Raw genomic sequence first — 27,737 nt, forward strand, 5'->3', positions numbered from 1 at the left:
ACCTCCAACCATCTTCCTTTGTGCCGGGTATGACTGTGGGTGGAGAGGAAAAGTTGAGGAAAGCAGTGAGCAGGGTGGGATTCAGGGAATTCAGGGTTTCTGGGAATATGATGTTGGACATGAGAAATGAGCAGGGAAGCAATGGAGGCTGCGGTCAAGGAGGAGGAATGGGTGAGGTTCCAAGTTTGGCACACTGCTGGGTAGCAGGAATAGGAAGTGTCTTGGGGATGATGAACATACGTTAGCCGAGGCAACAATGTCCACATCCTGCGATAGAGAATTGAGGCTGGGATTTGTAGAAGGAGCAGAACCAAGTGCCAGGCCATTTCATCTCCAGAAACTACTGTCTGGCTATCTGTTTAATATGCTACTGTTGATGGAGTTATCAGATGGACCGATTATGAATGCTTGGCTGAATTCCAAACTGACTATGGAGCTAGTCAGTTAGATAGTATTAACATGATTTGAAGCAAAGTGCTCCTATTTATGATAGGCATTTCGGAAGCTTCAAGCAGTTTCTTTCTTTGTGGTTTTTCAATGCCTGTTTGTCTACTTGAACACAGTTAAGACACCTTAAAAGGAATAAAACTTTACCTGTTGACACCGCGAATGCCAATATTTATTTGACACTTTTCTGAGGTTGTAAGATGAATAGTTTTTTTTCTGAAGCAGAATTTCAAAGCCTCTTTGCTCATTGTGTCAGTTTCAGAAACATTTCAATGATTTCCCAGATGTGCTTGTAGCACATTGCTTCTATGTGTGGAGAATACTGGGAGAGTGGGTGTGGAGCATCCATGGGGCAATGGAAGGGGCATGGAGTTGCAGCAAGCATGAGGGTCTGGAGGGATATGATGGGGCATGGAGGAGGCTTGAGGGTTATAAAGAAGAGTGGGATCTTGGAATGAATTTCCACAGGTCGCTGAAGGGGGCAGGACAGGTCGATAATGGAGGGATAAGTTCCGGATCCCTGTGTCTCTTTTTACCAATTCCCAACAATCCCAGAAGGGGAAAATCCAGGTCAGATTGATAGGATGGGGTAAAGAAGAGGATTAGCAGCAGTAAATCAGCCCGTGTGTGGTCACACTGTAATTATTTTACAGGAAATTCTCTGCAAATCATTATTGTAACCAGAAGAAGATTTCTAAAATGTTGCATTTCAAGTTCTATGATTTTTCTTTCTCAATATTAACAGCTCCATTGTCTGACCCAGTCCTCATGCAGTATCCAACAGTCAGCAAGGTGCCAGAGGGTCAGGCTGTCGACTTACAATGTGCCATGTACAATGCCAGTGTGATTGACACTGATGTCCACTGGCATTACCAGAGAGCTGGCTACCACACTGAGTGGCTGATCAGCCAGTTTGTGAATGGCACCATTACCAAGTCCCGGGATTCCCACCACCGTTTCCAGCCTTCCCGGAATGTCAGCAGCAACAGCTACATTCTGACCATTGTGAATGTGACCCTCAGTGATACAGCTGTGTACAGATGCAGTGTGTGGAGCTACATCCATGGAGCAGGGACCCAGCTCAATGTCACTGGTAAGTCAATGCTGAGTGACTGGTGTGTGCCTGGAATGGAAGGAAGCATACAGAATGGCAGAGTGCTCATCCAGGCCTTCATTCCAAAGATTGAATTAGGTTGGGCTGGTTCAGAAGTCAGGCCTGGAGGGACATCAGTGAGAAACTGAATCGCAGAATGGCAGAGGAGACCATTCGGTCCATCACGTCTTCACCATCGCTCTGAATGACCAACTCCCCTCACGCCATTCCCCTGCCTTCTCCCTGGAACCCTGAACATTTCCCCACTTCAGATAACATTCTTATTCCATTTTGAATGCTTCAGTTGAACCTGTCTCCACCACACTCTCAGACAGTACATTCCAGAGCCTTACCACTCGCTGTGTGAATCTGTCTCCATGATGTGGAGATGCCGTCGTTGGGCTGGGGTAAACACAGTAACAAGTCTGACAACACCAGGGTAAAGTCCAACAGGTTTATTTGATCACTCAAGCCATTAGCTTTTGGAGGCTGCTCCATCATCAGGTAAGTGGGTGTCCTGTTCACAAACAGGGTCCATAAAGACACAAACTCAATTTACAAATTAATGGTTGGAATGTGAGTCTTTGCAGGTAATCAAGTCTTAAAGTCACAGACAATATGAGTGGAGAGAGGGTTAAGCACAGGATAAAGAGATGTGTATTATCTCCAGCAGGACAGTTAGTGAGATTTTGCAAACCCAGGCAAGTCATGGGGGTTACAGATAGTGTGACATGAACCCAAGATCCCGGTTGAGGCCGTCCTCATGTGTGCGGAACTTGGCTATCAGTCTCTGCTCAGCAACTCTGCATTGTCATGTGTTGTGAAGGCCACCTTGGAGAACGCTTACACGAAGATCAGAGGACGAATGCCTGTGACTGCTGAAGTGTTCCCCAACAGGAAGAGAACACTATTGCCTGGTGGTTGTTGAGCAGTGTTCATTCATCTATTGTCATAGCGTCTGCACGGCCTCCCAATATACCACTCCACAAGACATCCTTTCCTGCAGGGTTTCAGGTAGCCAACGTTGGCCGAGTTGCAAGTTTACCGAGTACCTGGGTTGTGTTCTCACGTGAGATGATGGCATCTGTGCCGATGATCCATTAAGCCTTGCAGAGGTTGCTGTGGCAGGGATGTGTTGTGTCATGGTCACTGTTCTCCTGAAGGCTGGGGAGTTTGCTACAGACAATTGTCTGTTTGAGGTTGTGCAATTGTTTGAAGGCAAGAAGTAGGGCTTGCAAAGTGTCACTAACTGTCCTGGCTGGAGACAATACACATCTCTTTAACCTGAGCTTAACCCTCTCTCCACTCACATTGTCTGTACCTTTAAGACATGATTACCAGTAAAGACTCACATTCCAAACATTCTTTTGAAAATTGAGTTTGTTTCTTTATCTGTCCTGTTTGTGAACAGAGCTCCCAGTTACCTGATAAAGGAGCAGCGTTCCAAAAACTAGTGGCTTCTGCAACTAAATAAACCTGTTGGACTTTAACCTGGTTTTGTGAGACTTCTTGCTGAACCTGTCTCCACCACACTCTCAGACAGTACATTCCAGATCCTCACCACTCGCTGTGTGAAAATGTTTTTTCTTAATTTCACTTTGATAAATTGCTTTATTTTGATTCCCTGTGGTTCTCGAACCCTACACAATGTGAACAGTTTCTCCCGATCTCTTGTCAGATCTCCAATGGTTTTGAATATGTGTCAAATCTCCTCTCCACCTTCTCTCCCCCATGGAAATCAGTCCTAATTTCTACAATCCTTCTCCAAAGCCCAGGAGACTGTGTGCTTTATTAACTGCTCTCTCCACCTGTCCTGTCAGCTTCAATGAATTATACATTCACATACTCAGCTGCCTCTGTTTCTGCATCCCCTTTAGATTTGTAACCCTTATTTACATTGTCTCTTTATGTTCTTCCCACCGACATGTATCTCCTCACATTTCTCCGTGTTGAACTTTATCTGCTCCCTGTCTGCCTGCTCACCATACGACCATCAGACCATAAGATATAGGAGTAGAATTAGTCCACTCGGCCCATCGAGTCTGCTCTGCCATTCAATCATGGCTGATAGGATATTTATCCCCATTCTCCTGCCTTCTCCCAATAGCCCAGGATCCTCTTACTGATCAAAAACCTGTCTATTTCTGTGTTAAAGACACTCAATGACCTGGCCTCCACAACCCTGTGTGGCAATGAGTTCCACAGATTCCCCACTCTCTGGCTGAAGAAATTCCTTCTCATCTCAGTTTTAAAGGAGTGTTCCTTCACTCTGAGGTTGTGCCCTCGAGTTCCAGTCTCTCCCACCAGTAGAAACATCCTCTCCACGTCCACTCTATCTGGGCCTTTTTTAATTACATCGAACTTTAGATAGCATCACCATCCTTTTGTTATATTTTAGACAGACAATGTAGGTTCCAAATCAATACTAACTTCAACACATTGTCGATGGAAGAAATGTGCCCAACTTCAAGTTTAATTCCTGGGGTTGAAATTGCAGAGGTGCATCTGTCAACTCCAGTTAAACCCCGTCTCTCTGTCACCGTATCTCTGAATTCCCCGACAGAGCAAAATCTCTCTATTCCAGCCTTAAATGTATTTAACAATGGAGCATCCACATCCCTCTGGGTGCAGCACTGGAGAGATGGTTGCTGAGTGAGTGAGGTTTGGTGAGTGTGGACAGGCAGGGGAAGGCGGATCATTCCTCATCCTCCCAACTTCACACAAACAAGCGTTTGGAAGTTCTGGGATTTTTTTGAATGTTCCCCTGCGATTCTTTGGTATTGGTGCAAACTGCCATTGGATCAGGGGTCTCTGCCCTGCTGTACGACTGATCTTTGGACTTCTTTCAGATCCATAAAAAAAGGCAACAATGTTAGAGGAAGAAGCCATTCTGTGGCACTGGCCTTTCATTCCAGGCTGTTAACTTGCCCCGTATGAAAGGGACAATTTTACCCGAATGTGTTCAGCAGAAACTGACGGAAACAGATTCTGTCTGATTTTATATCCATTCCGGTCGATGTACATTACTCAAACTGAAGCTGTAGTGTGTGTAACATTCTGATATTTTACAGAAGAATCATCCTACAACAGTCTCTGTACTTCAGATCCCGTTGTGTTAAGCCTGGCTATCATTCTGTCCTTGGTTGTCTTGTTCTGCGTTGCTCCTCTCATGGGTTATCTTGTGAAAAAAAGGTTCTGTTCAGCAAGGAACTCCACACCAAGGTAAATATGATTCATCTTGCGTCTGTTGCTGTAACTGGACAGGGGCACTATTTTATAACTTGCTGCTTTCAGTGAGCAGTAACTTTTCCCTTGTAGCGTACAGTTCACGGGGAGTGACCTGCTACTGATGAGAGCCACACATGTCCAGACACTCAACTGGTGCCAGTCATCTCCAACTGTCACAGCATCACACTGACTCCAGCACTGACCAACAGGCACCTAACTGCTGCTGAGAGTCAGGAAGGTTTGAACAGTTAAAGTACGAAACATCACCCTCAGGATATAAGAGCTGGATAATTCCCCACCGAGCCCACCTAATGAACTCGATCAGAGCGCTGGTTTCATGCCTGTGTCTCGCTAGCTGCACAGTCCCTCATGATGCTCAGACCAAGTGAGAACAGTTCGAATGGACACTCTGTGTAAGCAGCCTACTTCAGCCATTACCCTCCCCACAAGGCAACAATCCAATCATATTTACCCATCCTGATCAAGCTTCCCAGCATGCCTTCTGATTTTGGTCAAATTCTTTGTGTTATTGCCAGAGCAAGTTCTGTTTATTTAGGGAATGAATCGATCGATCTTGTTCATCCGTGAAATCTTCCATAAAAAACTCAGATGGGAAATCCATGTTGAAAAATCTAAACTGCATCTCCACCCAGAGTGTGAATATTACAGCGCTGTTCTGTGGTAAAGCCTCAATGAAGCTAATGTGTGGCATTTCTTTAGGGTTCCTGATGGAGACCAGAACCCTGTGTACGCAACAGTGGATAGTAAGTAAACTAATTCAATCATTATTGCAAAGTTTGGCAGGAATTACTCTCAATCCCAGATGTCCCTTTGATGTTGATAGTTTTGTGATGTAATTAACTTGCTAATAATTTGACCAATTCATTGTCTGACTGACAGAATTTCCTGTGAAAGGTTGTAAATCTACATCCTACAGAATGAAGATGGCAGGAGGCTGCCCCCAGCCTTGTCGCTGCACTGTGAAACACCCCCTCAGTCTGGCAATGCTGCAGCCAGTGGCTCCAAAGAGATAGAAACTTCCAGGAAGGAACAGCCTCCTCTGTGTCACCAGCATGTAGTGATCATGCCTTTGTAGATGGAGCACATTGTCCGTTCACAGAGGGATTCCTCGGGATAGAGAAGGCTCAGATCTGACCCAGTAAAGAGTTTAAAGATGGTGAGGTTTTGATAGAGAGAAAATCTATTCCCTCTGGTGAACGGATCAGTAACCAGCGATCATCGATTTCAAATCACTGGGTAAAGATCTAGAGGGCAGATGGGGAGAAATGAGAGTTGTCGGGATGTGGAATACTCGAGCTGGGAATGTGGTGGAAGCTGATTCCAGAAATAATGGGAAAAGAGAGTTGGACAAGTGCTGGAGGATGAGGAATTTCCAGGATTGTGGATAAAAAGCAGGAATGTGGGATGAAGCACAATGGCTCTGTTAATGAGCTAGTACAGGCTGAATGGGGAGAATGGCCTCCTCCTGTTGAGTGAGATTCTGATTTGGATGATGAGTTTTTGAAGACAGTGCAGCTGATGGAGAATAATCCCCATCTCCCCCATTAGCTTCACTCTGAGAAAACTGCCCAAGGTGACACGGGCATTTTCCAATCGCTCTCATTCCAAGTTTCAAAAGCTCCATCTTTCCGTGGATCTATTCGGAAGTAACATCGTTGTGTTCCCTTTTAGATCAAACCCAGCGCAGCAAACGAGGAGCAGCTTCTTCTGCCTTGGTAAGGAAATGTCGTCCAGCTGTTGTGTTTTACTGTATTTTTCATACTTCAGCTTTGCAAACTGCTTCCAAAATAGGCAGTACATTGTACTCCACAGGAGCACCATCCATATTACTGTAAGAATGACAAATCATTGCAGTGTTCCAGACAGGAGAGTGAGAACAACCTGCACTGAGTTCCCCACACCACCTGTCTGTCAGCAGAAGCACTTTTCAATTCTTTTTGAAGAATGTGGCGGCATCTTTTCCAAATCCTTTGGTTTGTGTGAACCAATTTCCGAAGAAACTGCAGGAAACTCGAGTTATCATAAACTCCGAAAGTGAACTTCAACCTGGAGAGGAATGTTCACAACTTCTCTCTCCACCACACCTGCCCTCACACCCTCACATACACCCACACACACTCCCTCACAAACACCCTGACAAACACCCTCACACGAACCTTCGCAAGCACCCTCATACACACCGCTGCACACTCCCACAAATATACTCTCACACACTCGCACACATCCACACACGCACCCTCTCTCAGTCACCCTCTCACAGGCATACACACTCATGCATAGACCCTTATATAGACATTCTGACACACACGCACAGACACACACACACACTCACACACACACTTAGACCCACCCTCATATACCTTCTCACACCCACATCCTCACACACACACCCTCACACACACCGTCACGGACACACACACACCCTCAGATAAACACACACCCTCACACACACACACCCTGACACTCACACACCCTCACGTGTGCAGACACTGAGGGTCTTGTGTCATAAATTCATTGTCTCGACTGACTCTCTAACTCTGCTGGAACGATGAGCTTATCAGTTCCAAATGGCCATCCACGCTCCCCTTTTGAAATGGACTCGGAGGGTCCGAGCTGTGAGTCCGTTAGCAGCTCTGTGGGCACAATGAGTTTGGATGTGTGAGTCTCCTGGTTTCATGATTACAGGGGGTCTGTACAATGAAATGAGAGATTCCACAGGCTGAGGAAATGTATTTTTCCTTGTACCTCCTGGGGAGCTTCAGAACAAAGGGCAAACTATGTCGTCATGTGACTAGTAGCAGCCATCTTCTTGTTTCAGCAGACTATCAATTTTTAAAAGATAGCAATAAGGACAAAGATTGAACGTACTTTCTGTGACTTTGTGCCCGCATTCACCGTGAGCGCAAACAGCAAAATCTTGTGAGAGTCGGAAACGAGAATCTCACTGGTGATTTTCGCCACCCCATCCCGGTGATGTAATGATGTGCCCGCCCAAAAAGGGAACCTCATTTCAATAAATTATAATATCATGAAAAGGTTCCCCTCCTGTCACGATGGTGAGATTTACAGCAGCGATTGAACACAATGTGAACCGGGTGAAGGGAACCCACTGGGGCCACACAGGTAGGTTAAGCCCCCGGGTGGGGGAGAGGGACATGCCCGGTCAGTACCCTGGCATTGCCCCCGGCACTGGAGGGTGCTCGATCCTCGAGATGCTGAGTTGCTGCTGGGGTCGGTGAATCAGAGGTCGCCCCGCCAACAATTTATTGTGGGGTTCAGTCAATGGTTGATTTTTTTTGCTGGACTTTACATCAGAGAAAGTTTCTGTTACTGTCAGCGCCTTCAACACCACTTCTCCCACCCACTATCCCCCCTTCCCGATTTCCAGGAAAATCTCACCCAGTGCCTATTACAGGGTCTGGAAGAAAATAATCAAGGATTAGAATGATAGAAAATTAAAATATTTTCTTATTTATTATCTGACAACATGTTGCACATACACAGACATTCTAGGAACATAAGAACATAAGAAATAGGAGCAGAAGTAGGCCATCTAGCCCTTCGAGACTGCCCCACCATTCAATAAGATCATGGCTGATCTGTCGTGTCTCACTTCCACAGTCCCGTCCTCTCCCCATAACCCTTAATCCCCTTGCCCATCAAAAACCCATCAACCCGCGTCTTAAAAATATTGAGCGAGGCAGCCTCCACCACTTCAATGGGCAGAGAATTCCAGAGATTCACCACCCTTTGAGTGAAGAAGTTCCTCCTCAACTCCGTTCTAAACCGCCCCCCCTTTATCTTGAGGCTGTGCCCTCTAGCCCTACTGTCCTTTCTGAGCGGGATGAATCTCTCCACCTCTATCCTATCCATCCCATTCATCATCTTATACGTCTCAATGAGATCTCCCCTCATTCTTCTAAACTCTAACGAGTACAAGCCTAGTTTATTCAGCTTCTCCTCATAGCTCAACCCCCTCAACTCCGGTATCAGCCTAGTAAACCTCCTCTGCACTCCCTCCAAGGCCAAAATATCCTTGCGTAAGTACGGCGATCAAAACTGCACACAGTACTCCAGCTGCGGCCTCACCAATGCCATATACAGCCGCAGCAAGAGCACCCTACTTTTATATTCAATCCCCCTCGCTATGAAGGCCAGCATCCCATTCGCCTTCCTGACCACCTGCTGCACCTGCAGGCTGGGTTTTTGCGACTCATGCACAATGACCCCGAGGTCCCTCTGCACCGTCGCCTGCTGCAGTTTTTCGGCACATAAGTAATAGTCCTTCCTACCATTATTCCTACCAAAGTGGACCACCTCGCACTTGCCAACATTAAATTCCATTTGCCATTTCCTGGCCCATTCGCCCAGCCTATCTAGATCCTTCTGCAGACTCTCCACACCCTCTGCGCAATTTGCCGTTCCACCAATCTTGGTGTCATCAGCAAATTTCGACACCATACACTCGGTTCCCTCCTCCAGATCATCTATATAAATGGTAAATAGCTGAGGCCCCAGCACCAACCCCTGGGGCACTCCACTAGTCACCAACCGCCAATCTGAATAGCACCCATTAACCCCAACTCTCTGCCTCCTATTTGATAGCCAATCCCCTATCCACGCTAACACCCTACCCCCAACTCCATGCCCCCTTACCTTCTGCAATAACCTCTTGTGAGGTACCTTGTCAAACGCCTTCTGAAAATCAAGAAAGACCACATCCACCGGCTCTCCTCTATCCACCGCCCTAGACACATCCTCATAGAACTCCAGTAATTTTGTCAGACACGACTTCCCCTTAACGAAACAGTGCTGCGTCTGCTCTATCTAGCAATTCCCCTCAAGATGCCTCGCTATTGCCTCCTTGATGACGGATTCTAACATTTTACCTACAACAGACGTTAAACTAACCGGCCTATAATTCCCTGCCTTTTGCTCTCACACATTGCCACATTAAGATGACTCATTGACTTGTATAAGCACCCATTATAAATAAATTTCAGGCAATTGTACAAGACATTGGTAAGGCCAAACTTGGAATTCCAATTCTGGTCATCCTATCATAGAAAGGATATTATTAAACTAGAAAGAATGCAGGAAAGATTTACTAGGATGCGACTGGGATTTGATGGCTTGAGTTATAAGGAGAGGCTGGATAGACTGAGATTCTTATCCCTGGAGCGTAGGAGATGATCTTATAGAGGTCTATAAAATAATGAGGGGCACTGATCAGTTACATAGTCAATATCTTTTCCCAAAGGTAGGGGAGTCTAAAACTCGAGGGCATAGGTTTAAGGTGAGAAGGGAGAGATACAGAAGAGTCCAGAGGGGCAATTTTTCACACAGAGGGTAGTGAGTGTCTGGAACAAGCTGCTAGAGGCAGTAGTAGAGGTGAGTACAATTTTTTCTTTTAATAAGCATTTAGACGGTTACATGGGTAAGATGGGTGTAGAGGGATATGGGCCAAATGTGGGCAATTGGGAAAAGCCTAGTGGTTTAGAAAAAAGGGATAGAATGGACAAGTGGGGCCAAAGGGCCTGTTTCCATGCTGTAAACCTCGATGACTCTATGAATCTATCTTTTGAAACATTCTAGCAGTTTCTATTCGACAGGGTTTTGTGGTCGGTGGTAAATTTGGCTACATATTTTCTGTGGGTTTCTGTGTGAGTTGAGAGCTATTCTGGTCATTTTGCTGTTATTTCTAAAATCCGGCCCATATTCGAACCATCGAATCATTCAGTACAGAAGAGGCCCTTCGGCCCATCGAGTCTACACCAACCCATGAGAAACACCTGACCTTAGGGATCTATCCAAGGTTCCTGAACGTGAAGCAGCTGCTTCAGATTGTGTGCAGCCTGTGAAAACTCTCAGCAAGTCTCGTGTTTTCATTCTGAACCAAACACCAAGTTATTGAGAATGTGGTTAGTTCCCTTTCTGTAACTAACAGGTCCCACCCCTTGTAACATCAGTAATTACTGTGGAAGAGCAGCTTTCCAACTGCACTGAGTCAACTCTCTGCCCCAGACAACACAGAAATATTCTGGAGTTTAACGTACAGAACCAGTTCCACAATATGTATGAAATTTATATAAAATGTGCAATTTGGACAGAATTGGAAATGTTTTGTATCTGAAACCTAAACAATAACAGTGGGAGTTGGCCATTCAGCCCATTGAACCTGCTATCCCATTCGACACAATCATGGCTGATCACCCACCTCAATTCCAACTTCCTTCACTATCTCCCTACTCTTTAATTCATTTATTATCCCAAGGATTCCTGTCGCGGTTCCTGTAAGAAGCCTCAACACACAAATAGGCCTTGGATCAGGAAGATGGAATCTGTTGATTCCAGTTGGGAGAGAAAGCGGCTTGTCTCAACTGGCTTTGGAATTTTTACAATCCGTTTACAGGACATGGGCATTGCTGGCTCGATCCGGCATTTATTGCCCATCCCTAATTACCCCTTGAGAAGGTGGCAGTGAGCTGCCTTCTGGAACCACTGCAGTCTCTGTGGTGTCGGTGTTTGAGGTGTAAAAGATCCCAGGGCACTATTTGGAAGGTTGGAGAGGAGTCACTCTTTAATGTCTGGGTGATATTTATCCCTGAAACAACATTATCACAGCCCATTATCAGGTCACTGTCACATTTCTCTTTGTGGGATCTTGCTTTGTACAAATTAGCAGCTGTCGATAAAAAGCACATCCCAACAGCCCGTCAGTATCTTCCAGAGAGAGAAAGAAACCATTCAGTTAAAAATAACTCGATCTGTTCACAGAGAGGTTCCTTTGTTGCGTTTGGAGAATATTTAGTGATGAATGTTTCTATTGAATTCCAGGCCGGTGAAGGGGAGTGTAGTTATGCCGAGCTTCAGTTCCAGGGTCAAAGCAGAAACCAGCCGAGAGTAAGAGTTGCTGAGAGTGCCACAGAGTACTCCGCTGTGACGCGCATTCACAACTGAAAGCAAAACCACAAGACAAAGTCATCACTGGTACAAGCAGCAGGCAGGAAACTCTCCACCCGATCACAAACATCTCTGTCTTTGCTGCTCATTTCCTCCCCCCTCCCCTCCCCCACCCCCCACGATCAACCCCCACCCTCCTGATTGCCCCCCCACCCCCCCGATCAACCCCCCTCCCTCCTGATTGCCCCCCACCCCCGACTCCCAATCCCATTCCCTTATCACGGGGCAGCCTGACCGACTGCACAGATTCTAATGTTGATGAGATTTGCGGGATTCTGGAAATATTCCCACACAAACAGAATGTGCTGGAAAATCTCAGCAGCTCTGACAGTATCTGTGGAGAGAGAATAGAGCCAATGTTTCGAGTCTGGATGACCCTTTGTCAGAGCTGACTTTAGACTGGAAATGTTGGCTCTATTCTCTCTCCGCAGATACTGTCAGAGCTGCTGAGATTTTCCAGCACATTCAGTTTTTGTTTCAGATTCCAGCATCCGTGATATTTTGCTTTTATCTGGAAATACTCAGTAGCTCTGGAAGCACACACAGAGCGAGGTAACATAGAAACAGAGAAAACTGCTGCAGGATTAGGCCATTCAGTCCTTCGAGCCTGCTGCACCATTCAATATGATCATAGCTGATCACGCACTGTCAGTGTCCCTCTCCCACTCTCTCTCCATCCCCCTTGATCCCTTTAGCCACAAGGGCCGTGTCCAGCTCCCTCTTGGACATTTCTAATGAACCGGCCCCAACAGCTTTCTGTGGGAGAGAATTCCACAGGTTCACAACTCTCTGGGTGAAGGAGTTCTTCCCCATCTCAGTCCTGAATGGCTTACCCCTTATTCTTAGACTGTGATCCCGAGTTCCGGATTTTCCCAACATCGGGAACATTCTTCCCACATTTCGCCTGTCCAATCCCATCGGGATTTTATATGTTTCCAATTTGTGGCCTTTCATCAAAACACATCCTTCAGGATTTACACACAAACACACAAATTCAAAGCAGGAGAAGGCCATTCAGCCCATCAAGCCTGCTCCTCTATTCCCTGCCTATTCATGTACCCTCCAGATGTCTCTTCATAGCGAGGGGGATTGAATATAAAAGTAGGGAGGTCTTGCTGCGGCTGTACAGGGCATTGGTGAGGCCGCAGCTAGAGTACTGTGTGCAGTATTGGGCGCCGCACTTACGCAAGGATATTTTGGCCTTGGAGGGATTGCAGAGGAGGTTTACTAGGCTGATTCTGGAATTGAGGGGGTTGAGCTATGAGGAGAGGCTGAATAAACTAGGCTTGTACTCGTCAGAGTTTAGAAGAATGAGGGGAGATCTCATTGAGACGTATAAGATGAGAAAGGTCAGTAGGACTACGGGGCACAGCCTCAAGATAAAGGGGGGACGGTTTTGAACAGAGTTGAGGAAGAAATTCTTCACTCAAAGGAGTAGGCCATCTAACCCTTCGAGCCTGCCCCGTCATTCAATAAGATCATGGCTTATCTGTCGTGTCTCAGTTCCACATTCCCGCCCTCTCCCCATGACCCTTAATCCCCTTGCCTATCAACCCGCGTCTTAAATATATTTAGCGAGGCAGCCTCCACCACTTCAACGGGCAGAGAATTCCAGAGATTCACCACCCTTTGAGTGAAGATGTTCCTCCTCAACTCCGTTCTAAACCGCCCCCCCTTTATCTTGAGGCTGTGCCCACTAGTCCTACTGTCCTTTCTGAGCGGGAAGAGCCTCTCCACCTCTATCCTATCCATCCCATTCATCATCTTATACGTCTCAATGAGATCTCCCCTCATTCTTCTAAACTCTAACGAGTACAAGCCTAGTTTATTCAGCCTCTCCTCATAGTTCAACCCCCTCAACTCTGGTATCAGCCTAGTGAACCTCCTCTGCACTCCCTCTAAGGCCAAAATATCCTTGCGTATGTGTGGCGACCAAAACTGCACACAGTACTCCAGCTGCAGCCTCACCAATGCCCTATACAGCTGCAGCAAGACCTCCCTACTTTTATATTCAATCCCCCTCGCTATGAAGGCCAGCATCCCATTTGCCTTCCTGACCACCTGCTGCACCTGCAGGCTGGGTTTTTGCGACTCATGCACAAGGACCCCAAGATCCCTCTGCACCGTCGCCTGCTGCAGTTTTTCGCCACGTAAGTAATAGTCCTTCCTACCATTATTCCTACCAAAGTGGACAACCTCACATTTGCCAACATTAAATTCCATTTGCCAGTTCCTGGCCCATTCGCCCAGCCTATCTAGATCCTTCTGCAGACTCTCCACAACCTCTGCACAATTTGCCGTTCCACCAATCTTGGTGTCATCAGCAAATTTTGACACCCTACACTTGGTTCCCTCCTCCAGATCATCTATATAAATGGTAAATAGCTGAGGCCCCAGCACCGACCCCTGGGGCAGTCCACTAGTCACCAATCGCCAATCCGAATAGCACCCATTGCCCTCCACTCTCTGCCTCCTATTTGACAGCCAACCCTCTATCCACGCTAACACCCTACCCCCAACTCCATGCCCCCTGACCTTCTGCAATAACCTCTTGTGAGGCACCTTGTCAAACGCCTTCTGAAAATCAAGAAAGACCACATCCACCGGCTCTCCTCTATCCACTGCCCTAGACACATCCTCATAGAACTCCAATAAATTCGTCAGACACAACTTCCCCTTAACGAAACCATGCTGCGTCTGCTCGACCAAACAATTCTCCTCAAGATGCCTCGCTATTTTCTCCTTGATCACGGATTCTAACATTTTTCCTACAACAGACGTTAAACTAACCGGCCTATAATTCCCCGCCTTTTGCCTGCCACCCTTCTTAAACAACGCCTTCTTAATACTATCCTTTCCATAATAGGGTGACCAGAATTGCACACAGTATTCCAAGTGTGGCCTCACCAATGTCTTCAACAACTTCAACAAGAGTTGCAACTCTTTTATTCAATATTCTGACCAATGAAACCAAGCAAAACCAAACATGCCAAATGTCTTATTCAGCCTCTCCTCATAGCTCAACCCCCTCAACTCCGGTATCAGCCAAGTAAACCTCCTCTGCACTCCCTCCAAGGCCAAAATATCCTTGCGTAAGTGCGGCGACCAAAACTGCACACAGTACTCCAGCTGCGGCCTCACCAGTGCCCTATACAGCTGCAGCAAGACCTCCCTACTTTTATATTCGATCCCCTTCGCTATGAAGGCCAGCATCCCATTTGCCTTCCTGACCACCTGCTGCACCTGCAGGCTGGGTGGAAGGTGCTGATCTGGTTCAGGTCCGTGACTAGTGGAGTTCCGTAGGGTTCCGGACTGGGAGCTGTGCTGTTTGTGATACATATAAATGACTTGGATGAAATCGTCGATGGGTTGGTTAGAAAGTTTCCAAACGATACAAAGAGAGGTGGAGTTGTGGATTGTGTAGAAGGTTGTTAAAGGATACAGTGGGACAGAGATCAGCTGCAGATATGGGTGGAGAAATGGCAGATGGAGTTTAATCCGGGCAAGTGTGAGGTGCTGCACTTTGGGTAATCAAATGTTAAGGGTAAGTATACAGTTAATGGCAGGACCCTGAACAGCACTGATGTACAGAGGGATCTTAGGGTTCAAGTCCATAGCTCCCTGAAAGTGGTTACACATGTCGATAGGCTGGTAAAGAAGGTGAATGTCATGCTTGCCTTTATTGGTCGGGGCATTGAGTACAAGGGTCAGGGTGTCATGTTGCAGTTTAATTAAACTTTGGTTTGGACACAATTCGAGTGCTGCATTCATTACTGGTCGCCACATTACCGGAATGATGTCATCTGTGGAACCCTGGAAATGTGTTGCTAAGTTAAGGGTGCTACACAAATGCAGGGTGTTGTTGTTGATCTGTCTTTGCACCAATTTGTCAATCAGCTTTTGCATTTTGACCTTCCATGGTGTGAAATGTGGTGTGAATGAAGGTAGAGGCTGATAAATGGACAAACAAAAATAAGGTGTTGGAGGTGTGGTTTGTGTGTTCTCTCACTTTTTCAACTCACTAATAAAACTAATCTTCAACTAAATATCCAGTTCACTGATCATTGCAATCTGCCTCTCTGGAATCCAGCTGATTCACTTAAAAGTTTTTAAAATGCCTAATGGCAACCTGTGAATATTTAAGATGATAAAGCAATCAAATCCCAGACAACTCGAAATAGCTGCACATTCATGTGTTCTGGGCAACTCCTTCACTTCAGCAGAAATGACAAATGGTGTGAGTTTTCAGTCTGAGAGAGGCTGCTGCCCCTGATAAGCGGAGATGCTGTCAGTGATGAGTCTGCATTTATCTCACACCACAATCTGCCTGTGAAGGGTTCAGGCCCAAGGCTGTGCACAGTGATATTTTTCAGTGTTACTGCATCAGCCTGGATTTATTCTTAATAATATTGAGTTCAGGGTGAAGCAGATTACAGGTGTATTTGCTGTATAGAAACGTGTGTATTTTATGGACATTCAACCCCATTAGACTGTTGCAGCATTCCCATTGGATCCTGATTGGCCGGGATCTGAACTCTATTCAACTTAAAAAATGGTTTGGGTTCCGGTATAATCCCTAAAATCTGTCAGTAATTTCTAAAGGAGCTTTCAGACACTTAGTGGGCCAGCCTTTGCCTCTCCATTTGGAGCCACTGTTCTGCTCAATCACACCTTCAGCCCCACCTTTGAGCCCATTGTCATCAGTAAAATCCTCTCTCTCCCCATGGTTATTCCCCTTGGGATGAACCCACCTCACTCCCTTCAATCCAAGGCTCACAGAGAGCAACGGCTACAACTGGTTTCACCAATCATTGGCATCATTGGATGGGCCACTCAGGCACCATCAGGCCCTGCTATCCCCTCCCAAAACCATTCACTACTCCAGCATCATTCTGGAATGCAAAGGAAGCTCTTTCCATCTTTTCTCCATTCACAAACATCCCCTTACATCCCTCTCCTGTCAACCCACTGGCTCACGTCAAAACTCTCTCGGGGTTCAGTTGGGGTCTGTAGTTTCCGTGTGTCTCCCCCTGTTTCTCTCCCCTCCCCCCAGGGTGGGTCCTACATTGCAGAGTATTGTGAATGATCCCAGCATCACCAGCAGTGACAATGCTCCTATAGTTGAGCTTTAAGTGGTACTAAATACTCTGGATGTCAGGCTCCAGCTGATGTGAGGAGCCAATGAACAGCGCAGTTAGAGCAGGCTGACCACAGAAACCACGGCAATGAGCAGCCAGCAAACGTGAATGTTCTCCTTCCATCGCGGTGAATGGGCGTGGGTTAAACACACACTGTCGTGTAAAAGATTGTCAAAAGATACAGCACGATAGAGATCAGCTGCAGATATGGGTGGAGAAATGGCAGATGGAGTTTAATCCGCGCAAGTGTGAGGTGCTGCACTTTGGGTAATCAAATGTTAAGGGTAAGTATACAGTTAATGGCAGGACCCTGAACAGCACTGATGTACAGAGGGATCTTGGGGTTCAAGTCCATAGCTCCCTGAAAGTGGCCACACATGTCGATAGGCTGGTAAAGAAGGTGAATGTCATGCTTGCCTTTATTGGTCGGGGCATTGAGTACAAGGGTCGGGATGTCATGTTGCAGTTTATAAACCTTTGGTGAGGCCACACTTAGAGACTTACATTCAGTTCTATTTGCCACATTACAGGAAGGATGTGGATGCTTTGGAGAGGATGCAGAAGAGGTTTACCAGGATGCTGCCTGGATTAGAGGCAATGAGCTATAAGGAGAGGCTGGACAAACTAGGCTTGTTTTCTATGGAGCGGCGGAGGCTGAGGGGAGACCTGATAGAAGTCTATAAAATGATGAGAGGTATAAGAACATAAGAAATAGGAGCAGGAGTAGGCCATCTAGCCCTTCAAGCCTGCCCCGCCATTCAATAAGATCATGGCTGATCTGAAGTGGATCAGTTCCACTTTCCCGCTTTCTCCCCATAACCCTTAATTCCCCTGTCTATCAGAAACCTATCTACCCGTGACTTAAATATATTTAGCGAGGCAGCCTCCACCACTTCAACGGGCAGAGAATTCCAGAGATTCACCACCCTTTGAGTGAAGATGTTCCTCCTCAACTCCAATCTAAACTGCACCCCCCCTTTATTTTGAGGCTGTGCCCTCTAGTTCTGCTATCCTTTCTAAGCGGGAAGAATCTCTCTACCTCTACCCTATCCATCCCCTTCATTATCTTATAAGTCTCTAGAAGATCCCCCATCATCCTTCTAAACCCCAACGAGGTCTATTCAATCTCTCTTCATAGTCCAACCCCCTCATCTCCGGTATCAGCCCAGTCAACCTTCTCTGCACTCCCTCCAAGGCCACATGTCGTGTGTGGAACCCTGGGAATGTGTTGCTATGTTTCCATGTTATAAATCTCTCTGACTCTACGACTCGAATACCTTCTTTAGAACATAACAACTAGGATCAGGAGTAGTCCATCCAGTCCCTCGAGCCTGTTCTGCCATTCAACAAGATCATGGCTGATCTTTTTGTGGACTCAGCTCCACTTAGCCGCCCACTCACCATATCCCTGAATTCCTTTACTCTTTTCCTTTTAACTTTTTTCCTGATTTTTGATGTAGTTGGAACCTTCTCCTCACATTTTCTCCTTCTCCCTCCTTCTCAGACTCCTTACAAAGGTTCCCATCCCTCTGACATATTAGTTTAAACCCTCCCCAACCGCTCCAGCAAACACTCCCTTCGGACATCAGTCCCAGTCCTGCCCAGGCGTAACCCGTCCAATTTGTACAGGTCCCACCTCCCCCAGAACCGGTCCCAATGCCCCAGGAATCTGAAACCCTCCCCCGAAACCATCTCTTCAGCCACATATTTATCCGATAAATCCTCTCATTTCTACTCTGACTAGCACGTGGCACCGGTAGTAATCCTGAGATCACCTCCTTTGAGGTCAGACTTCTTAACTTTTCTCCTCGCTCCCTGTATTCTGCTTTTCGGGCCTCATCCCTTTTTTTACCCATGTCACTTGTACCAACGTGCTCTCCGACCACTGGCTGTTCGCCCTCCCCTTTCAGAATGTCCTGCAGCCGCTCCGAGACGTCCTTGACCCGAGCACCAGGGAGGCAACATACCATCCTGGAGACTGGTTTGCAGCCACAGAAACGCCTGTCTATTCCCCTTACAATTGAATCCCCTGTAACTATAGCACCGGCACACTTTCTACCCCTCCCCTCTGCAGCAGAACTAACCATGGTGCAATGAGTTTGGCTGCTAATGCTTTCCCCAGAGAAGTCATTCCCCCCGACAGTATCCAAAGCGCTATATCTGTTTTACAGGGGAATCGTCACAGGAGACTCCTGCACTTCCTGACTTTCTCTCTTGCTCTGTTTGGTGGTCACCCATTCCCTTCCTGCCTGTGGAGCCTGAGCCTGTGGTCTGACCCCTCTCTATACGTGCTATCCACAACACTCTCTGACTCACGGATGCTCCACAGAATCTCCAGTTGCCGCTGGATTATATTCCTGATATCTTTGTCAATCTCTCCTTAGCTCTGACCTATCGCTGACCTTCTATTCTGCTCCACCTCCTCCACCCCCCTCTCCAACTCTCTCCTTCATCACATTTCTATCCTTCAGTTCTGTAGAAGAGTCACACAGACTCGAAACATTAACTCTGTTTCTCTCTCCACAGACACTGCCAGACCTGCTGAGTTTATCGAGCACTTTCTGTTTTAATTAGAAATTACAGTTTGTTTTGCATGAACATTGAGAGTTTTATGGTGAACATTACTGATACTAGCTTTGTGTTCCATTTTTATTGAATAAAAACAGAAACGGATTTGAATTTCTGAGTTGTGTTGTGGATTTTCACTGACGGATATTTCCTGCTGTCGTGTGTGGAACCCTGGGAATGTGTTGCGAAGTTAAGGGTGCTACACAAATGCAGGGTGTTGTTATTGATCGGAATTTGCACCAATCCGGTATCAGCTTTTGCATTTTGACCTTCCATGGGTTTGAAATGTGGTCTGAATGAAGACAGAGGCTGGTAAATGGACAAACAAAAGTAAGGTGTTGGAGCTGTGGTTTGTGTTTTCTCTCACTCTTTTCAACTCACTGTAGAAACATAGAAACATAGAACAGTACAGCACAGTACAGGCCCTTCGGCCCTCAATGTTGTGCCGATCTATGTCCAAACCCAAGATCAAGCTATCCCACTCCCTATCATTCTGGTGTGCTCCATGTGCCTATCCAATAACTGCTTGAAAGTTCCAAAAGTGTCCGACTCCACTATCACAGCAGGCAGTGCATTCCACACCCCAACCACTCTCTGAGTAAAGAATCTACCTCGGACGTCCCTCCTATATCTCCCACCATGAACCTTATAGTTATGCCCCCTAGTAACATCCACCCGAGGAAATCGTCTCTGAATGTTCACTCTGCCTACTCCCCTCATCATCTTATGAACTTCTGTTGAGACACCTCTCATCCTCCTCCACTTGAAAGGGAAAGGCCCCAGCTCCCTCAACCTTTCCTCAAAAGACCTACCCTCCAAACCAGGCAGCATCCTGGTAAATCTCCTCTGCACTCTCTCCAGTGCTTCCACAGCCTTCTCATAGTGAGGTGACCAGAACTGCACACAATATTCCAAATGTGGTCTCACCAAGGTCCTAGACAGTTGCAGCATAACCCCATGACTCTTACACTCAAACCCCTGTTGCTAAACGTTAACACACTCTCAGCCTCCTTCACAGCTCTATCCATTGAGTGGCAACCTTCAGAGAGCTGTTGATATAAACCCCAAGATTTCTCTGTTCCTCCACATTCCTCGGAATCCTGATGATGATCCTGTCATCTGTATTCTACCAAATGTCCTATCAAAATGAATCACCTCGCACTTATCAGGGTTAAAATCCATCTGTCCCTTCTCTGCCCAGCTCTGCATCCTATCAATGTTTCTTTGCAGCTTACAAGAGCCCTCCACCTCATCCACTACTCCACCAATCTTCGTGTCATCAACAAATTTACTAACCCTTCAGCCCCTTCTTCCAAATTATTGATAAGAATCACAAATAGCAGAGGACCCAGCACTGATCCCTGTGGAACACCGCTGGTAACTGGCCTCCAGTCTGAAAATTTTCCCTCCACCACCACCCTCTGTTTTCTATGAGATAGCCAGTTACTTAGCCAATCGGCCCAATTTCCTTCTATCCTACACCTCCTTACTTTCTTCATGAGGCGACCAAACCTGATCAAATGCCTTACTATAGTCCATGTATACAACATGAACTGCTCTACCTTTGTCCACATACTTAGATACCTCCTCAAAGAATTCAATCAAATATCTGAGGTAAGACTGGCCCCTCACAAAACCATGTTGAGTATGGTTCCTATTTCCTTTCTTGAAGAGAGGAAGAACATTCACCACTTTCCAATCCTCTGGCACAATCCCTGTGGACACTGAGGTCCCAAAGATTAAAGCTAAAGTCTCCACTATCTCAATCCATGCCACCCAACCTATCCTGGGATGTATCCCATTTGGCCCAGGGAACTTTTCAACCTTCAGGTTTTTTAAAATTTCTAACACAACTTCCCTCAGAACATCTACCTCCTCCATCCTGTATCGCTCACTCATCCTGAAAAACATGGTCCCTCTCCTTAGTGAACACTGAAGAAAAGTATTCATTCAACGCCTCTCCTATCTCTTCTCACTCCATGAACAAGTTCCCACGACTATCCTTGACTGGCCCTAACCTGATCCTGGTCATTCTTTTGTTTCTCACATTAGAGTAAAAAGCCTTGGGGTTTTCATTAATCTGCCCCCTCCGAGCTCTCTAAGCCCTTCTCTCAACTCATTCCTCGCTACCTTGTAACCCTCAAGCGACCCAACTTAACCTTGTTTTCTCATCCTTACATACGTTTCCTTTTCCCTCTTGACGAGACATTCAACCTCCTTTGTGAACCATGGTTCCCTCACTTGGCCATTTCCTCCCTGCCTGACAGGGACATACCTATCAAGGACACGCAGTATTGGTTCCTTGAACAAGCTCCACTTTTCGTTTGTGCCCATTCCTGACAGTTTCTGTTCCCATTTTATGCTCCTTAATTCTTGCCTAATCACATCATAATTACCCCTGCCCCAATTATAAACCTTGCCCTGCCGTGTGACCCTATCCCTCTCCATTGCAATAATGAAGGGCACCGAATTGTGGTCACTATCTCCAACGTGCTCTCCACAAATAAACCTAACATTTGTCCTGGTTCATTACCCAGTACCAAGTCCAATGTGGCCCCACCTCTTGTCGGCTTATCCACATATTGTGTCAGGAAACCCTCCTGTACACACTGTACAAAAACTGCCCCATCTGAACTGTTCGAGCTATAAAGGTTCCAATCAATATTTGGAAAGTTAAAGTCACCCATGATAACTACCCTGTGACCTCCACACCTATCCATAATCTGCTTTGCCATTTCCTCCTCCACATCTCTTTTACTATTTTGGGGCCTATAGAAAACTCCTAACAACGTGATTGATCCTTTCCTCTTTCGTACTCCAGCCCATATTACCTCAGTAGGCAGATCCCCCTCGAAATGCCTTTCAGCAGCCGTTAAACTATCCTTGATTAACAATGCTGCTCCTCCACCTCTTTTACCACCTTCCCCACTCTCACTGAAACATCTATACCCCAGAACTGCCAACAACCATTCCCGTCCCTGTTCTAACCATGTCTCTGTCATGGTCACACATCATAGTCCCAAGTACCAATCCAAGCTCCAAGTTCACCTTCCTTATTCTGGATGGTCCTTGCATTGAAATGGAAACACTTCAACCCACTATCCTGTCTGCCTGTACACTCCTGTGGCCATGGAAGTTTCCTCAGTACCTCACTACCCTTAACACTGGCTTTTGAACGACAGCTCATTTTCCCATCCCCCTGACAAATTAGTTTAAATGACCACTCCTTCGCCCCAAGAGTTGTAGCAAATTTCCCTCCCAGGATATTGGTGCCCCTCTGGTTCAGGTGCAAACTGCCCTGTTTGTACAGGTCCCACCTTCTCCAGAATGTTCTCCAATTATCCATGTCAATGAAACCCTCTCTCCTACACCATCCCCGCAGCCACTTGTTAATCTGCACTCTCTCCCTGTTCCTCAACTCACTAGCACGTGGCACCGGCAACAAACCAGAGATGACCACATGCTTTATCCTGGCTCTCAGCTTCCATCCCAGTTCCCTAAATTCCTGTTTTAAATCACCGTACCTTCCCTTACCTATGTCATTGGTACTGATGTGCACCATGACTTGTGACTGTTCCTCTTCCCCCTTAAGGATCCTGAAAACACGGTCCGAGACGTCACGGACCCTTGCACATGGGAGGCAACATACCATCCGTGAGTCTCTTTCGCTGACACGAAACCTCCAATCTGTCCCTCTAACTATTGAGACTCCAATAACTATTGCTCTCCTGCTCTCCCCGCTTCCCTTCTGAGCCACAGAGACGGATTCAGTGCTGGAAATCCAATAACCTTGGCTTACCAATGGTAGGTCGTTCCTCCTCCAACAGCATTCAACACGGTAACTTGTTACCGAGGGGAACGACCACAGGGGATCCCTGTACTGACTGCTTCCTCCCAGCCCCTCTCACCATCACCATCTATCTTCATTCTTCGGAGTAACTGCATCCATGAGGCTTCTATCTATGACCACCCCTGCCTCCCGAATGATCCGAAGTTCATCCAGCTCCAGCTCCAGTTCCCGAATGCAGTTTTTGAGGAGCTGGAGATGGGTGCACTTCCCACAGGTGAAATCAGCAGGGACACTGATGGCGTCCCTCACCTGGAACATTCTGTAGGAGGAACATTGCACTGCCTTCCCTGCCATCTCCTCTGGATAACTTGCAGATAAAACAAGAAAAGGAAAGAAAGAGCTTGCCTGATATTCACTCACCCCCTTTAGGTTAGAGGAGGTGGAAGGGACACTACAAGTGTAGTGTCTCGGGTTTAGGAACCACCCAACTTATATACAGATCAAAATAATAGTTGGTGGAGTGGGGCTGGGGGTGCAACAGGACAGATGAGAGATCACATGATGGGAGATAACTCTTTTTTAGTCAACCTCTGGTGGTTTCCAAAATGTTCCAAACTTGAGGGTCAGAGAGTGTAAGCTGGGCCTCTCCTCGTTAGAGTTCAGAGGAATGGAATAATCTAATTGAAGCATCAGATTCTCAGGGGGTTTGACGAGATGCGCTCTGAGAAAACATTTCCCCTTTTGGGAGAATCGAGAAGGAGGGGCAGAGTGTGAGATTAGGGCAAATGGAGTGAGGAGAAACTCCTTCTATCTTCTTGTTAATCTTTGGAATTCTCATCCCCAGAGAGAGAGAGGGAGAGTTGGTCACTGAATATATTCAAGGCTGAGTTAAACAGATTTTTGATCAATAATTAAGTTAATGATTATGGGAAGCAGACAGGGAAGTGGAGTTAAAATTGCCATCCAATCAGCTATAATATTATTGAATGGTGGAGTTATACCCAGTGGGCTGAAGGACTGACTCCTGCTCCAATTTCTTAGGATCTTACATTGGTTTTGACTGTCTGCCCTAACATCTCCTCAGTGTCTCAGAGTTAATTCTGTTTTAACGCTCCTGTAATGGCTTTACTACCTTTACAGCTAAACAAATGAAAAATATTACTGTTGCTGAACCTGCGACTCCAACAATTTTCCCAGTAACACTTCCCTGCTGATTATATTTTTCTTGAGTTCCTCCCACTGTTCCATTTCCTCTTTTACAGCTATTTCTGAGATGTTACATTGATCCTCTCAAGTGGAGACCAATGCAAAATGTCTGTTCAGGTCATCTGCCATCTCCTTATTTTCCATTATTAATTCCCCAATCTTATTAATTTAAACTCTTTCCAGTCATTTAATTTACTGTGACAAACCAAGGACAGGCGTTAACTCAAATTCTCCGAAACAAACTTCAGTTTAGTTAGCACTTTAGATTCCAAACTCAAACTTACAACAGTTGCAAAACTTCAACTCTTAACTGAACATTAACTCGAATGATTTAACTGAAAAGAGATCCTACCCATTTCGAACAAAATGGCCAGGCCCATTCCCAATGAAGATTCTGCCCTCATGGTCCTCCTCTGAAGATATTCTTCAATTGCATTCTTGTGATGGTTAATCCCTGCCTTATCATTACAGACAAACATGTGTCTTTATTCTCAGAATGTCCTAACCTTCCAGAAAGTTCTGCAATAATCAGCCAATGGTGTAACCAGAAACCGATCACATTATCAGACCAGGCCAATGGAGTTACTGACAGAAAATTCCAGAATGCTTGGTTTAAATGGCACGTAGGTCACAGAGCCATCAGCCATATATGGATACGGCAGGAAATCTCAGCATCATCGAGTCCAGTCTTATCCAAACATTCTCCCGTATTTGATCAGCACAGCAAGGGTCAGGTCACAGCTCACAGACCAGTTCACAGCTCACAGCAACTTTACAGGTTACATCTGTGTTTGATTCGAACTGGACCAAAATCCCAGCATGCTTAACTCTCACACAATTGCTCTTACAGCCAATATTGCCGTTATCATTCTTAAATCACTGCTGGAGCTGTTCTTTCTGCCTCCGCTCCAGATACACTTTCCAACAGACCAACATTCGCATTGTGAGTTATTTTATTCTTGAAATGTCTGTCGAAATTGTTTTCGCAGTTTGTAATATTCCTCGCTAGCTTTCACCTGTATTTTGTTTCCCATTCGGCTTTTTGCTGCTTTTTGCATCATCTCCAATCCTCTGACCTGTTATCCTTCCTTATGCAATTCTGTGCTTTCTCTTTACGTTTGATACCATCAACTAAAAGAGAGAAAGTGCGATCACTCTGGTTCCTATGTTTCTTGTTCTTCTTCATAACTTTATATGTTATCTGATAAACTGACCAATAATGGGGAACTGGCACTGAGTATATAATTAGTTTCATTCTAAATTAAACCTCTCACTTTGAAAAGTTCCACCCAGGAAGGGGAGCAGCCATTGGCTCATTGCCACCGCTTCCTCTTTATTTCCTCTTTAACTTCATTCGCTGGTGAAGAAAAGGATATTAAACCAGCTGCAGTTGCTGGGACACTTTGTGTTTCAATGTGTTTATTGGACATACAATAAACGGTGTGGAGAAACAGGATTGTCAATCTGTCGAGATGATCAGTAAAACTCTTTTTGTTCTGATTCTGTCCCTCTGTGTTTCTGGGGGTAAGTACAAGTTATGGTTTGGTTTGGAGAAGTTTCACTTGTGATTAAAATAACTCTCCCTGGTTTGTGCTGCTGTGTGTGTCAGCTCCTGTATTGTGTGTGGATTCTACAGTTCGAACATTCAGAACTGGAGATTTATCATTGTATTGAGATAGTTTAGTGTATCTGACACAGAATTACACAGGCTGGGAACACGGGTCACAGAACTGAGTGTTCCACCATTCTTTCCAGTTTAATGGGACAATGGGTTTGACTGACAGTCTGTACATTAAGTGGGTGTATTTGTGGGCACTGCGAGGCAGCAGCCTTGGTGATTATTTTCCAAACCTCGCTGGATTCCGGGGAAGTGCCGGAAGATTGGAAAATGGCTAATGTTGCATCGTTGTTTAAGAAGGGTGGCAGGCAAAAGGCAGGGAATTATCGGCTGGTTAGTTTAGCGTCTGTTGTAGGAAAAATGCTTGAATCCGTAATTAAGGAGAAAATAGCGAGGCATCTTGAGGAGAATTGTTTGATAGAGCAGACGCAGCACGGTTTCGTTAAGGGGAAGTCGAGTCTGACGAATTTATTGGAATTCTATGAGGATGTGTCTCGTGCGGTGGATAGAGGGGAACCGGTGGATGTGGTGTTTCTTGATTTTCAGAAGGCGTTTATAAGGTGCCGCACAAGAGGTTGTTACAGAAGGTTAGGGGGCATGGAGTTGGTGGTAGGGAATTTGCGTGAATAGGGGATTGGCTGTCAAATAGGAGGCAGAGAGTGGGGGTCAATGGGTGCTATTCGGATCGGCGGTTGGTGACTAGTGGAGTGCCCCAGGGATCGGTGCTGGGGCCTCAGCTATTTACCATTTATATAAATGATCTGGAGGAGGGAACCGAGTGTATGGTGTCAAAATTTGCTGATGACACAAAGATTGGTGGAATGGCAAATTGTGCGGAGGGTGTTGAGAGTCTACAGAAGGATCTAGATAGGCTGGGCGAATGGGCCAGGAACTGGCAAATGGAATTTAATGTTGGCAAGTGTGAGGTTATGCACTTTGGTAGGAATAATGGTCGGAAGGGCTCCTACTTACATGGCGAAAAGCTGCAGCATGCTACGGTGCAGAGGGACCTGGGGGTCCTTGTGCATGAGTCGCAAATACCCAGCCTGCAGGTGCAGCAGGTGGTCAGGAAGGTGAATGGGATGCTGGCCTTTATAGCGAGGGGGATTGAATAAAAAAGTAGGGAGGTCTTGCTGCAACTGTACAGGGCACTGGTGGGGCCACAGCTGGTGTACTGTGTGCAGTTTTGGTCGCCGCACTTGCGCAAGGGTATTTTGGCCTTGAAGGGTGTGCAGAAGAGGTTCACAAGGCTGATACCGGAATTGAGGGGGTTGAGCTATGAGGAGAGGCTGAATAAACTGGGCTTGTACTAGTTAGAGTTTAGAAGGATGAGGGGAGATCTCATTGAGACGTACAAGATGATGAAAGGGATGGATAGGGTAGAGGTGGAGAGGTTCTTCCCGCTCAGAAAGGACAGCAGGACTAGAGGGCACAGCCTCAAGATAAGGGGGGAGCAGTTTAGGATGGAGTTGAGGAGGAACTTCTTCACTCAAAGGGTGGTGAATCTCTGGAATTCTCTGTTCATTGAAGTGGTGGAGGCTACCTCGTTGAATATATTTAAGTCACGGGTAGATAGGTTTCTGATAGACAGGGGAATTAAGGGTTATGGGGAGAAAGCGGGAAAGTGGAACTGATTCACTTCAGATCAGCCATGATCTTATTGAA

General features: G+C 46.2%; 1 protein-coding gene across 1 annotated transcript in view; it reads left to right on the plus strand.

The window, feature by feature from the left end:
* LOC145350506 (basement membrane-specific heparan sulfate proteoglycan core protein-like) overlaps positions 1-27,737 on the plus strand; it is a 119,139-nt gene that overhangs the window by 12,932 nt on the left and 78,470 nt on the right. The window contains exon 5 of the mRNA XM_080199703.1: positions 1,193-1,540. Coding sequence (XP_080055829.1) covers positions 1,193-1,540 — 348 coding nt within the window. The remainder of the gene's footprint in view (positions 1-1,192; positions 1,541-27,737) is intronic.

The sequence above is a fragment of the Carcharhinus amblyrhynchos genome, chromosome 12 (genome assembly GCF_965287045.1).
Source record: "Carcharhinus amblyrhynchos chromosome 12, sCarAmb.v2.hapA, whole genome shotgun sequence".
Lineage (NCBI taxonomy): Eukaryota > Metazoa > Chordata > Chondrichthyes > Carcharhiniformes > Carcharhinidae > Carcharhinus > Carcharhinus amblyrhynchos.